The sequence below is a fragment of the Tupaia chinensis genome, unplaced genomic scaffold (genome assembly GCF_000334495.1).
Source record: "Tupaia chinensis unplaced genomic scaffold, TupChi_1.0 Scaffold000063_1, whole genome shotgun sequence".
Lineage (NCBI taxonomy): Eukaryota > Metazoa > Chordata > Mammalia > Scandentia > Tupaiidae > Tupaia > Tupaia belangeri.
In genome coordinates, this window is record NW_006159521.1 from 9,705,510 (window position 1) to 9,719,304 (window position 13,795).

Below are 13,795 nucleotides of genomic sequence, written 5' to 3' on the forward strand. Positions count from 1 at the left end.
TTGACCTACAGTGTTATCGCACCCAGGAACTTTTCTCGTGGGCACTGCTTAAAACCAGTGTGCCCATAATTGTATTTTAGGAAACTGCTAGCCTATTAAAAACCTAGAAGCATTATAAAAAATAAAAATGTTCTTACATTTTAATAGGGTGGCCTAACAGAAAGTATATCTCATTGGTAGTTAGGACGCATGGGTTCTATAGTTTGCCATTTACTGCCTCTGTAACCTCAGGGGATAAAAAGCACTTCATTTTCCCACCCATGCTTATTAGTTTTAATATTTACAAAACAGCAATTGTAATTCTAGTTGCAGCCTTTGTTGACACTTGAATACAGATATTAGATATATGAGATGATGGAATTATAAAATTTGTAGATACTCAGTATTATCTATCAGAAAGGTGAAGGTTATTTCTAAGATCTACATTGAAGTCCAGATCTCCCAACACCCCAGTCCTGAATCCCACCTCCCACCTCTGCCAACAGCACCCATACTGCCCTATTTTTTTTAAATGCCAAAGGGCACTAATGTTCATCGGAGCGAAAGAAGAGAGAGAGAGAAATCCCCCTCATGATGCATGGTCGCAGCTTGGCTAGGATTAGAGCTGTGGTTAGGCCATGTGAAAACTAGCTCCATGTACACACAACGCTTAACCACTATGTACCAGGCCAGCCCTGTTTTCACTTTAAAAGAAAGTATCAACAAATCATCTCTAGAAACAAAATAAGGTCTAGAATAAAATAGAAACAACTGAAAGTCTAAGAAAAAAAGGAAAATTCAAGGTAATCTTTATGTCTTAGGTTTCCCATTTACAACATACACATAAAACCCACCACCCTCAACCAAAATAAATAAAGCCTTGATAAACATAGAAAGGTAGGTAATAGAGGCTTATTCCATAGTCATCTGGGGGGTGGAAGGTAAAAAGTCCTGTGAAATAATTGGTAGGTTAAATTCATAAACGGTCCTACCGTCACCAAAAATATGAATGGATAAAGGAAAATAAGTTTTATTGAAATTAATGGGGACAACCAAGAGTGGAGAAACAGCCCAAGCTGGGAAAGGCTAGAAACAAACAAGCATATTTGACAATACTATTGTAATACACTATTATGGTCAAAGCTTTGCACAAAGTTTTAATATGCAAGAGTACAGAGTTGTTGAATGCTAATTACCTATGGATGTGCCAAAATGATGTACTCATTTCACTTGAAACATAAGCAAAGCCCTTTCTCATACTGACAAATCAACAGGGTAATTCTGGAATTCATAAAAAGAAACACGAATGGATCCAGCATAATAGCTTTACTTCCTGTGTAAAACACTTCAAAATATCCAAATGAATATATAAATGCACTTTCTGTGGCAAACTGTTCATTATTGAATCATTATCAACCCTTGTTAGAAAAAAAAAATCTCATTTTTGCAATGTACAAAATCATTAAAGTGTTTGAAAGCTCCATCATGAGAGACACTGGTACTTTATAATCCACTATTTCTTCAGGCAAATGTGCTTATGGTTGAACATAATACTCAAAATAACAATACTCCCTAGACGTACAATCCCTCCCCACTTAATGGTGTTTTCGTATGTTGACAGCAATGATGAAATATGATACGTGCTCCTATTAGCTTTAACGGTCTCGGAGCATCCATCTTTCACAGCACCTCTCCAGTGTTACCTGTTCTAATGAAGAAGAGCTTTAGCTGTTCAGGTTTCCTGGCTGAAACTCCCTCAGGTTATCAAACGGCTAGAAAAGTGGCTCTACCCATTGTAACTCCACCTAGTGCTAGCACGTATTTGGGTATCTAAGAGTTCAATTAAATCAGCTCACATGGAGTTGGATTGCCTGATGCAGTATGGAACTGCAGTACAATTTAAGAGACACTCATTTCCAAAAGCAAGCTATTGTTATGCAGATTACTTAGATTAAGTTGTTAGATTGAGGTATCTCATTTGATCATTTTTACTGAAAAATAAAGGGAAGTGTAGTGTAGCAAATTAGAATGTTGCCAATGACCAGTGAATTCCTTTTGAATACAGCTGCCTAATCATTTTAGGGTTATTTCTCCCTCCATTATATGTAAATAAACATTTTTAAATTACGTAGTTAAAACTCAGTGATGAGTCCGGCAGGTGGCTTGATGGTTGATACGCTAGAATCCCACATGGTCAATCATGGTTCGAGTACCAAACCCGGTGGCTTGCTTTCTCACTCTCTCTTTCTCTCTCTCTCTGGTCAAAAACTGAAGAATAATGATAATAAATAAAATTGAAATAAATAAATCTTAAAAAAATAATCAGTGATAATGTATGGTCTATAAAGCTACACCTTATTTATTATTATTATTTTTTTGGAGAGTTTTTTCACTACAGGGTGCATGTGCTCGCCAGAGAGACAGAGACAGACAGAGAGACAGAAGGCGAGAAATCACTCCCCAGGGGAAATGGCCATGCCACAATCCCTTCGCTTCCATTTTCCTCTAGGGATCTTGGGCACGCATGCATATGTGCCCGGCGTGAGTTTAAGCCAATGGGTCTGGGACTCAAACCGTAGTAGACTACATCAGAGTTCAGCGTTAACTTCTCCATTACACTAACTGCTGGTCCCCAAAGCTACACCTTATTAACTATACAAGATAGTTCAGATGAATGGAGATTTTTGTTATTTGAGCTGTGAAGAGTTATTTTATGACTTAAGTTTACATCTTGGTGTGGTGTAGATGACTACTGAAAGTAATCTCTTTTTGTTGTTTTTTGCTCTAGGGTTCACACTCTTGCTTGAGAGAGAAAGAGAAAGATAATGAAAAATCTCCCCTGTGGAGACAGCCACACTGTAATCCCTTCTCCTCCATTCTCCTTTCAGAATTTTTGGAATATACGCACGTCTGGTATGCCATTAAACCCAGGACTTGAACCCCACAGCCAGTTTAAGCCAATGGGTCTGGGACTCAAACCGTAGTAGACTACATCAGAGTTCAGCGTTAACTTCTCCATTACACTAACTGCTGGTCCCCAAAGCTACACCTTATTAACTATACAAGATAGTTCAGATGAATGGAGATTTTTGTTATTTGAGCTGTGAAGAGTTATTTTATGACTTAAGTTTACATCTTGGTGTGGTGTAGATGACTACTGAAAGTAATCTCTTTTTGTTGTTTTTGCTCTAGGGTTCACACTCTTGCTTGGGAGAGAAAGAGAAAGATAATGAAAAATCTCCCCTGTGGAGACAGCCACACTGTAATCCCTTCTCCTCCATTCTCCTTTCAGAATTTTTGGAATATACGCACGTCTGGTATGCCATTAAACCCAGGACTTGAACCCCACAGCCGGCCATGTGGGATGCACCACCCACCTCTATGCCACCTGATGGCCTGAAAGTATTCTGATTATTATTTGAAAACTTAAGAAACCAACAAGCACATGCTCATAACTAATCCAACAAAGAAAATGTTCTTCCAAAGTGCATTATGGAAATAGTTAATAGCTGTTCAGAGCAGGTAGCTGCCATACTTCTTAGAATTCATTAAATTCTCACCCATGTCCCTCACAATTTTAATAGTCACTCTGATTCCACTGGGCCTAAGAATCATCCCTATAAATATAAAAAGAGCTAAGAATATAAATATAAAAAGAACAATGTCTGAATTTTTACAGTGCAGGTACAATCTCAATTAAGAAAGCTTTGTTCAACTTGAAAGTATAAAAACACTGACTTGCCTTTCTACATTTAATATATTACGTTAAATACTACTTGGAGAAAAGCTGTACTGCAAAAAGAAATTACGTTGAGTGTTGCATCTATTCTACTTTGATGATAAGCTCAACAAAAAATTTTAAAAGTAAATTAGAAAGATTCCCCTGACAAAAATAATAATTTTGTTCTAAACTTAATTCTGACTTTTTTTATTAACCTGGAATGATAATATACTTACTATCATGGTTTTTATTTGCATTTATGTTAAACAAAATGTGATTTTTAAACACAAGTTTTATTGCTGATTGGATTTAAAATCCTTACATCACATTCAATGATTCCAGCTTTAAACTGTCGACTGCCTTAGGCAAAATCCACACTAGAATTTCAGACTCTGTCTGCTCAACACCATAGAGGATCAGAAAAACAAACAAAGACTGTTCAAAGCAAAATCATTTATAAAGAAACTGCAGACCACCAGGATTTTGGATTTGGGTAATCCACTTAGATTAGCATGGCTGTGTCTTAAAAGGACAATTCTAAGATCATAATATAGGTCATGTCCTTAAGAAATGAAGTAAGTAATGAAATCAATGTCAATTACACAAACCTTCCATATTTACATGACGCCAATGACAATCACTAAGAAAGATTAAATAATGTTTTTGTAATGTGCTCAGCCCCAGGATAAGCAAAAAAAGTAATGTCTTACAAATTCCACATATTCTCACTCCCATTTTTAAAAAAATTTTAAAGAATTATTTATTTTTAATTTATTTTTTTTCACATGAGTTTGCCAGAGAAAGAGAGAGAGAAAGAGAAAGAGAGAGAGAGAGAATAGCGAGAAAGCAAGCCACGGGGTCCAGGACTAGAACCACACAGTCAGACATGTGGGAATTTCAGTGCCTTAACCACCACACAACATGCTGGCCCTCTCACTCCTATTTGAAAGCTATAAAAGTTGATCTTACAGAGCCAAGAATCAAACAGTGGTAACTAGAGGCTAGGAAGGTTGGGAGAAAAGGGGTAGGGAGAGTTGGTTAATGGGTACAAAATTTCAGTTGGAGAGGAAGAGTAAGTTCTAACGTTCTATAGCATAGTAAGGTGATTAGAATTAATGGTAATTTATTGTATATTTCTAAATAGATAAAGAGAAGAATTTGAATGTTCTCAACATAATGAAAAGAAAGAGGTTCACATGATGGATATGCTAAGTATCCTAATTTGATCATCATATCATGGATACGTGTATCAGAACATCACATTGTGTCCTGCAATTATATACAATTATTATGTGGCAATTAAAATGTTTTTAAATGTCATAAAACAGATTTTTTGAGAGTAAAGTTTTACAAAAAGGTTTTATAAAGGAATGGCATCCAAAATGGTTTACATGACGCCAATGACAATCACTAAGAAAGATTAAATAATGTTTTTGTAATGTGCTCAGCCCCAGGATAAGCAAAAAAAGTAATGTCTTACAAATTCCACATATTCTCACTCCCATTTTTAAAAAAATTTTAAAGAATTATTTATTTTTAATTTATTTTTTTTCACATGAGTTTGCCAGAGAAAGAGAGAGAGAAAGAGAAAGAGAGAGAGAGAGAATAGCGAGAAAGCAAGCCACGGGGTCCAGGACTAGAACCACACAGTCAGACATGTGGGAATTTCAGTGCCTTAACCACCACACAACATGCTGGCCCTCTCACTCCTATTTGAAAGCTATAAAAGTTGATCTTACAGAGCCAAGAATCAAACAGTGGTAACTAGAGGCTAGGAAGGTTGGGAGAAAAGGGGTAGGGAGAGTTGGTTAATGGGTACAAAATTTCAGTTGGAGAGGAAGAGTAAGTTCTAACGTTCTATAGCATAGTAAGGTGATTAGAATTAATGGTAATTTATTGTATATTTCTAAATAGATAAAGAGAAGAATTTGAATGTTCTCAACATAATGAAAAGAAAGAGGTTCACATGATGGATATGCTAAGTATCCTAATTTGATCATCATATCATGGATACGTGTATCAGAACATCACATTGTGTCCTGCAATTATATACAATTATTATGTGGCAATTAAAATGTTTTTAAATGTCATAAAACAGATTTTTTGAGAGTAAAGTTTTACAAAAAGGTTTTATAAAGGAATGGCATCCAAAATGGTAATAAAGCTTGGGCTTATTATTTCGGACTGAACAACTTTAAATTTTCACCTGAGAAAGAGAGAGGGAAGGGAAGGAGGAAGCGATAAAGGGGTGTTTTGAAGGTGGTAAGGAGAGCTAGAGAGAATGACTAACTATAAGGTTTTGCTGGAATATAAAAATCAGATTGTAGGTGATAGGTCATAACCTTCAAAGTATAACTTTACCTTAGCAGAACCGAACTTTAAAAATCCCCAAAATGAACCAAATAATTTAAATGAGTTAAAACAAACTCTATAACACCTAAATATATTCAGTTTTAACTAAATAACGCCAAAAGAATGATTTTCCACTGGGAGTAAAATCTGCCTAAAATCATTGCTCTGCCATATTTTAATGACCACATACATACAATTTTTCTTTTTTTTTTAGAGGTTTTTGCTATAGGGCGCGTGCGCTCGCCAGACAGAGAGAGACAGAAAGCGAGAAATCACCCTCCAGGGGGGATGGCCATGCCGCAATCCCTTCTCCATTCTCCTCTCAGGTTCTTGGGCACGCGCGCACACGCACCCAGCGTGAGTTTTAAGCCACTGGGTTCAGTTCGCAAACCACAGTCAACTACATGGGAGTCCAGCGACATACCCATTACGCTAACTGCTGGTCCCCACACACATAGAATTGTTAAGACAAATAGTAAATCACAAATGCTCCTGAAACAACACTGGTCATCCCCAGAAAACAGACAACCCGAAATACTTGAGGTCACAAAGACACTGCCAAAAGTGAGTTCAAACACAGGTGCTTCCTTTTATTGACACCAATAACAGTAGTGCTCAGATTTATGAATGCTTGCTCCTCAAATTGAGCTGAATAGTGGAGGCCAGGATGCCCTTAGAAACTGAGACACTTTCTTCTAGATATACACATATCCTTCTTGGGCAAGGATAAAAAACGTCTCTGATTAAAGAGGCTTTTAAGAAGACTACTTGCAGAGAATTACCAACTTACCCATCAGATTTGAGTTCATGAAAGGTGTTGGAGACAAGCCTTCGTGGGCCCCTAATCGACTGTCGTTCAAGTGATCACTGTAATGAGGGCTGTCTGTAAAACCCTATGGGAAAAAAGACCAGAGTATTACAGAGATTATTCAGCAGTCCTACTAATTGAACATAATGACACTTACCTAATTAATGTACAGACTTATAAATGGCCAACTCTAAAAAAGTTCCTTGTTCATTATTTGAAAATCTGAACAGCACAAGTGCTCGTTTTATTTCTTTCAACGTTTTAAAGTTAAAATAAGTTTTTTCTTTTTTCACCTTAAAGAAAAATGGGTTTCTGAAAATAAACACTAACCACGATCACCGAAGTTTTCAAAGAATTAGTGTTTCTGATGGGAGAACTACAAAAAGTCTATCAACTATTAGTAAAATTAGCTTAAAATCTCTTTACATCCAAACAGGAAGTTCTACAGATCATTAGAAAGAAAAGAATGAACCAAGAGGATATAGTTGAATTAAATCAGGAGTATGCTTATCTCTATCTTCCTTTTCTTCCTCTGACTTAAAGTCCTACAAATAAAGAGTTAAGCAATCCAAAGTCTGACTTAAAATACTACAAATAATGCATAGTCAATATACTGAAAATAAACCCATTCCTAAATAGTGAACAAATATTTACCAAGGAAAGTCTGTTTATATTTTTAATATTACTGTAAGTTTTAAGACTAGTATAGTTTCTATGCTCCTATAGAAGCCAAGTCATGAAAAATGGAAAATATATGTTGAAAATAGTTGATTTACATTTTTTAAAGAGTTTTTGTTTGTTTGTTTGTTTGCTATAGGGCACATGCACTCACTAGAGAGACAGAGACACAGAAAGCGAGAAATCATCCCCCCCATCACTGGGCGGGGGGTGGCCACACTACTATCCCTTCTCCTCCCAGGATTTAGGGCATGTATGCACATGAGCCCAGTATGAGTTTCAAGTCTCTGGGTCTAGGACTTGAACTGCTGTCAGCCATGTGGGAGTCCAGTGATGTAATAATTACATCATCTGCTAGTCCCAGCTGATTTAAACTCTTAAGAGTCTGAAAAATGAAATCACAAACACTATGAAAACAATAAAGTTCATGTCGTTATTTTACTAATTTCTCCTTACAGCATAAAACATGTTTTTTCAAAAGAACAATGAGGAGGAGGAAGTGTACATATAAAAGGAGTGTGACAAAATCCCTGCGAATCAGAAACTATCTTGGTCCTCAGAATCACACACCTATCAGCATCACCTCCAAAATCATACTGTTTCTAAACAAGGCTTTCAGTCCTAGTTAATTAAAACTGCAGGTGAGGCCTTCCATTCTGCCAATTTAAAGCCATCATATTAAACATCAGAAAAGCTTACCAGAAGCTCAAGTAAGAAAAAGCTGGCCAGGGCCACAGACATTAGAAACCACTCAGAATCCCCTGGGACTATAAAGTCATCAATCACTGAACATTTATCATTACCTAGACTGCAGGCTACATTCGAGAAGACATTAATGGGAATGAAAGAGGCCTCACTATCTTTGCAGGCGTGCTGTCAGTTCAACCAAAGAGCTAGGAACCCAGGGCTAAATAACTGTCACATCGAACAAGTGCTTACGGATGCATGTCACAACTCCTTCTGCTGGTCTGTTTTAAGACTCATCTTCTGGGGGTGCTAACTCCCAACATGAACCTTTGTTTCATTTTTATCTACTTTAGAATCAGTGACACACATGTGATAAACGCTCAAGAAGAATCTGGGTGATGCTTACAACTCGGTTATGACCACAAGGGTGTACTCTGGAAACCACAACCACAGTTCCTTCTGCCACAGCCACATGCAGCAGGAGCTATACACAAAAGACAGTGGGGCTCCTAGTTAAGATCACTCCACGGAGTACACTTTCATTGTTTAAAATGAACACTGTATGTAAACTTCTAAGTGACAAATTACTATCCCCATGTCTGGAAATTCTCTCTGCCACCCGTTCTCTTTGCCATTTTTAGGCATGTGGTCTAAACAAGACATTAAAATGTATAAAGCTCTCACTAGAATACTGTTTACCACCATAAAACAATATTAATCTAGAAAAAATGCCAACTGAAACGCAGGTTAGTCACACTGTTCATACTACATTTGAGGGCAAGCACCCTCTGGCGAAATTTAAAAGAAAGAGGAAGGAAATGTGGCTTATATACACAATGGAATACTGCTCGGCACGAGTAACAGTGAGATCCTGGGACCAGCAGATGGTGTAAAGGCTACATCACTGGACTCTCAGATAGTCTACCCGGTTCAAGTCTGGGACCCTGCGGCTTAAAACTCATGCCGGACAATGAGCCTATGTGCCCAAGATCCTGAGAGGAGAAGAGACTGTGGCATGGCTATCCCCCTGGGAGTGATTTCTCACTTTCTGTCTCTCTGTCTCTGTCTTTCTGGTAAGTGCACATGCCCTATAGCAAAATCTCTCTCTCTCTCTCAAAAAAAAAAGAACAGCAAGATCTTGTCATTTGACACAAACTAGATGAATCTCTAAGATTTAATGGTAAGTGAAATAAGCCAGACTATGAAAAACATATGCTGTATATCTCTGTTTAACATATACCAAATGCCTGCCCTCTGTGTCAGAAATTAAAAGATCTGAAGATACAAAAGTAGAGAGGGTGACTGTAGATACCAGAGACTGCAAAAAGTTTGGGCAGGAAGAGAGTGGATCAGGAAGAGTGTTTAACAGACACCACAATGCATGTAAACAAGGTAAAAAAACTAGTCACAGAATTGCTACAACAGAGTAAAAACAAAATGAAAATGGAGAAAAAAAAGGCATTGCCTATATATTTCAAAACAAAACACTAGAACAAAAATCAAAGGTGCAGGGACCAGCAGTTAGCGTAATGGCTATGTCGCTGGACTCCCACATAGTTGACCATAGTTCGAGTCCCGGACCTGGTGACTTAAACTCACGCCAGGTGCGTGTGCGTGCGTGTCCAAGATACTGAGAGGAGACTGGAGGAGAAGGTTTTGCGGCGTGGCCATCCCCCCTGGGGGGGTGATTTCCTGCTTTCTGTCTCTCTGTCTCTCTCTGTTGTGTCGTTCTGGGGGGCACACGTGCCCTATAGCAAAAAATAAAAAAAAAAAACCTCTCCCCCCCAAAAAAAAATCAAAGGTGCACAATATAATGTAATGTTCTCTTGAAATCAATGAATGATGGTAATATCCCTGATTTGATTATCACATACTACACACATGCTACAAAAAAACTATATTATACACCACAAAAAAGGTACAATGTAATGTAAACAAACAAACAAAAAGGGACCAGCAGTTAGCGTAATGTAAACAAGAAATTATGAAATAAAAATTTTAGAAGTTTAGAAAGTCTAGAGCAGTTAGAATGACAATTTTTAATAGACATTTATTCCTTCAGTTGAACAATTTCTACACAGTCAAATGTATGGTTTAAGACTTTTTGAGTAAAAAGGAATTTAGGATTCAAGAGGTTTTACAAACCTAATATACTTTCTGGCAATTAACTAAGCTTTTTAAAAACCCTAATAGCTGCCGCCAGACAGAAAGGAAAGAGCCTTTCTCCCATAATTCCTTTTTCCAGAATGACAAAATATTTTAATGTATGTATTCATCCATGTATTTTTAAGTACAAGGAAGCTGTCAAATAGGCCAATGAAATGAGTTAGTGGAATAGAAATTTAAACAGCAGTCTCTGTAACGACCACATGAAGTCAGATAAGGAGCAAGGCTGACAGTAAGAAGAAAAGGCACAAGGGAAGGACTCCAGAACTCTGTGCAATCACAGGATTGACGGCATAGCAAGGAACAAAGTGAAATATGCAGTAACTTCCAAAGGGATGGAAAGCACAGCAGAGTGGCTAGCCTAAAGGAGTGGTTTGGTTGGAGTGACAAGAACAAAACCCAAGCAAACAATGGTTAATATGGAGCCCAAACAGAACAGTCAAGGGACTAGTAAACAAACGCTATTTTGGTTTTGGAATATAAAGAAAGTAAACCAAAAAGATCATTAAATACAAAACTATCACAGCACATAAGTAACTATTGATGGTAAGTAACTATGTTAATAAAAGGGATTAAGCATGACCCCCTAAGGCTCCTAATCAAGATGCTAAATTCTATAAAATGGTTTACCATGAAAATAACCATAAATGAGATGTTTAAAAATACATGAGATGATACATTAGGATGGACAGAACAATTCTATCAAATTCGTCTATACTACTTCTAACTTTTTAGCCACAGTATATGCTACTGAGCACAAAAATATTTTCAAATATACCCTGAAAAAATTATTCTTCCCATCTTATAGTAAAAGTAAAAAGCACTCAAAGGGTTAATAATTGATAACATTGGTTAATAAACAGATTATAAAATATTCAAGTCTAAAAAACAATATTCAAGTCTATATTTAAAATCTGTCAAAATTACTAGTTCTATCTACGAATGCGTAACACTTCATAAAAGCATTGACATTATGAATGTGTTCTACAAAATGCATTTCAAACTCTTCTCTATGTGCATTTCACTGTGCAAGAATTTAGAAATGCTAATTCCTGTTACATTATGACAGCACACCTGAGTGATCAATCAAGGCTGTTTCCATTTTTAAACTGCAACACGTAATCAATCAAGTATTTTGTTCTATTTTTTTTTCAAAGAACCTAGTATTATTTATATTAGTCTCTGGTTTTTCATCTCAAAAATCTAAGGACTTTTCCTGATTAATTTTTCAATAGCTCATTTAAAAAATTTATTACATCCAACCCATGAAGTATAATAACCAGTCAATGTTCCCAAGCTCAAAAACAATTCAGTTTTTTTTAAAACCTGTATTGTTTCTTCTTTGTATATATAAAAAGTCTAATTTTATTTTAAAATATTTTTTCCAATTCTTTTTGATAGCTAAAAAGGGGGGATGGAGGCTCTTTAAAAAAAGACTTATTTTCTCAGAAAAACCTGCCTGGACCCTAACAAGACCAAATTAAGTCATTCTGTGTTCTCACAGCAGTGGGCATCTCCATCACAGCATTGCTCAACATCTATTGAAACTGCCTATTTAATGATCCATTTCAATTATACCACAATTTAAATAACTGCATAGTAGAGAATAGGGGATAAATACGGAATTTCTGGAGTACGACTGGAAGATCTGAATTCCATCTTTGCCACATACTATGTGACTTAGGGTCACCTTAATTTTTCTTGCCTCGGTTTCATTATCTGCAAAACACAGATTCTACTGGGGGCCGGCAGGTGGTGTGATGGTTAAAGGTGCTGGATTCCCATATGGCTGACTGCAATTTGAGTCCCGGACCTGACAACTCACTTTCTGGCTTTCCTTTTCTCTCTCTTTCTCTGTCTCTGACTGGTCAAACTAAAAAATAACAAATGGAACTGAATAAATAAATAATTATTTTGAAAAAACACAGATGATATTAATAATACTTTTACATCACAAGTTGTTGTGAAAAGATTAAACGAGTTAATATGTGTGGTACTTGGAGTTCTCAGTACATAGTAAGCATACAATAAATGCTAGCCATTAATATTATCAATATTATCATCCCAGTTACAGATTCTTGAGGCAGGCTCCAGGTCTGTTTTCTTTTTCTTTTTTTTTTTCACAATTACATTTTCAGCACAACGTCTGGAACATAAATAGCAAGTTCTCAATAAATGATAAAGAGATGAGAGATATCAGCTGTTAAATCTTTTAATATTTTAGCTATAGGATGCATGTGTTTGCTGGAGAGACAGAGAGTGACAGAGAAACAGAAAGTGAAGTCACCTCTTGGGGGGATGGCCATGCAGCAATTTCTTTTCCTCCATTCTTCTCTTGGGGTCTTGGGCACGCACACACATTTGCTAGTGTGAGTTTTAAGCCGCCAGGTCTTGGACTTGAAGTGCGGTCGACTACATGGGAGTCTGGCAACATAACCATTACGCCATCTGCTGGTCCCACAGCTGTTAAATCTTTAAAATGCGCGACCAGCAGTGGCATAGTGGCTATGTCACTGGACTCCCATGTAGTTGACCACAGTTTGAGTTCTAGACCTGGTGGCTTAAACTCATGCCAGGTGTGTGTGCGTGCCCAAGATCCCAAAAGGAGAATGGAGGAGAAGGGATTGCGGTGTGCCCATCCCCCCTGGGGAGTGATTTCTCGCTTTCTGTCTCTCTGCCTCTCTCTGTCTTTCTGTGAGTGCACGTACCCTATAGCAAAAACCTCTCAAAAAAATAAAAATCTTTAAAACGTTGCAAAGGAACAGATTATTATAAACATTCAACAGTTTCTCCATAGAGTATACAGTATCTACTAGGAAAAAAGGCTGATGAAATACTAGTAATCCAATCTAATTGGATTCTATAAGTAACTACAGGCTTTTGGTTCAAAGAGCCACAAGATTTTACATCAAATACTGAAGCCTCCAAATGGGCAAAGCCAGTATAATCAGCCAAAAAGCCTTAAGCCAGAGAAAGCTCTGGGCAAGGCCTGGATGTAAGTGACTGCTTACATTTCAAAGTGAAACAAAATAAAATAAAAATACCTACGAGTAAATAAAGTTTAAAGAGAGAAAAGTGTCCTTACTGCGTTTCTTAATTTACCTCTACTTACCTCTACGATAAATTACAGAAATAAATGTCTAGATAAATGATCCTTAACTGTTACTGTTTTTCTCAGTTAACTACAACTATGAAAAAGACAAGTAGGTTAACTTGATCAAAATAGTTACCCGAGAGGAAGGACATATCTGCTATCACTCACTCCTCTTTCACAAGTGACAAAGTATACAAGTGGGCTTGTACTAGGTGACTAATAAAACATGTTATTCTAATGAATGAGTGAAAATGAACAATGCTACAGTTAATGACTCAGGGCGACATCTGGAAAGGTCACTTAGTTATTC

General features: G+C 37.0%; 1 protein-coding gene across 8 annotated transcripts in view; it reads right to left on the reverse strand.

The window, feature by feature from the left end:
* Positions 1–13,795, reverse strand: part of TCF12 (transcription factor 12) — a 479,077-nt gene that overhangs the window by 275,079 nt on the left and 190,203 nt on the right. For all 8 annotated transcript variants that reach the window (XM_027766014.1, XM_014581899.2, XM_014581901.2 and 5 more), the window contains one exon: positions 6,843–6,945. In XM_027766014.1, coding sequence (XP_027621815.1) covers positions 6,843–6,945 — 103 coding nt within the window. The remainder of the gene's footprint in view (positions 1–6,842; positions 6,946–13,795) is intronic.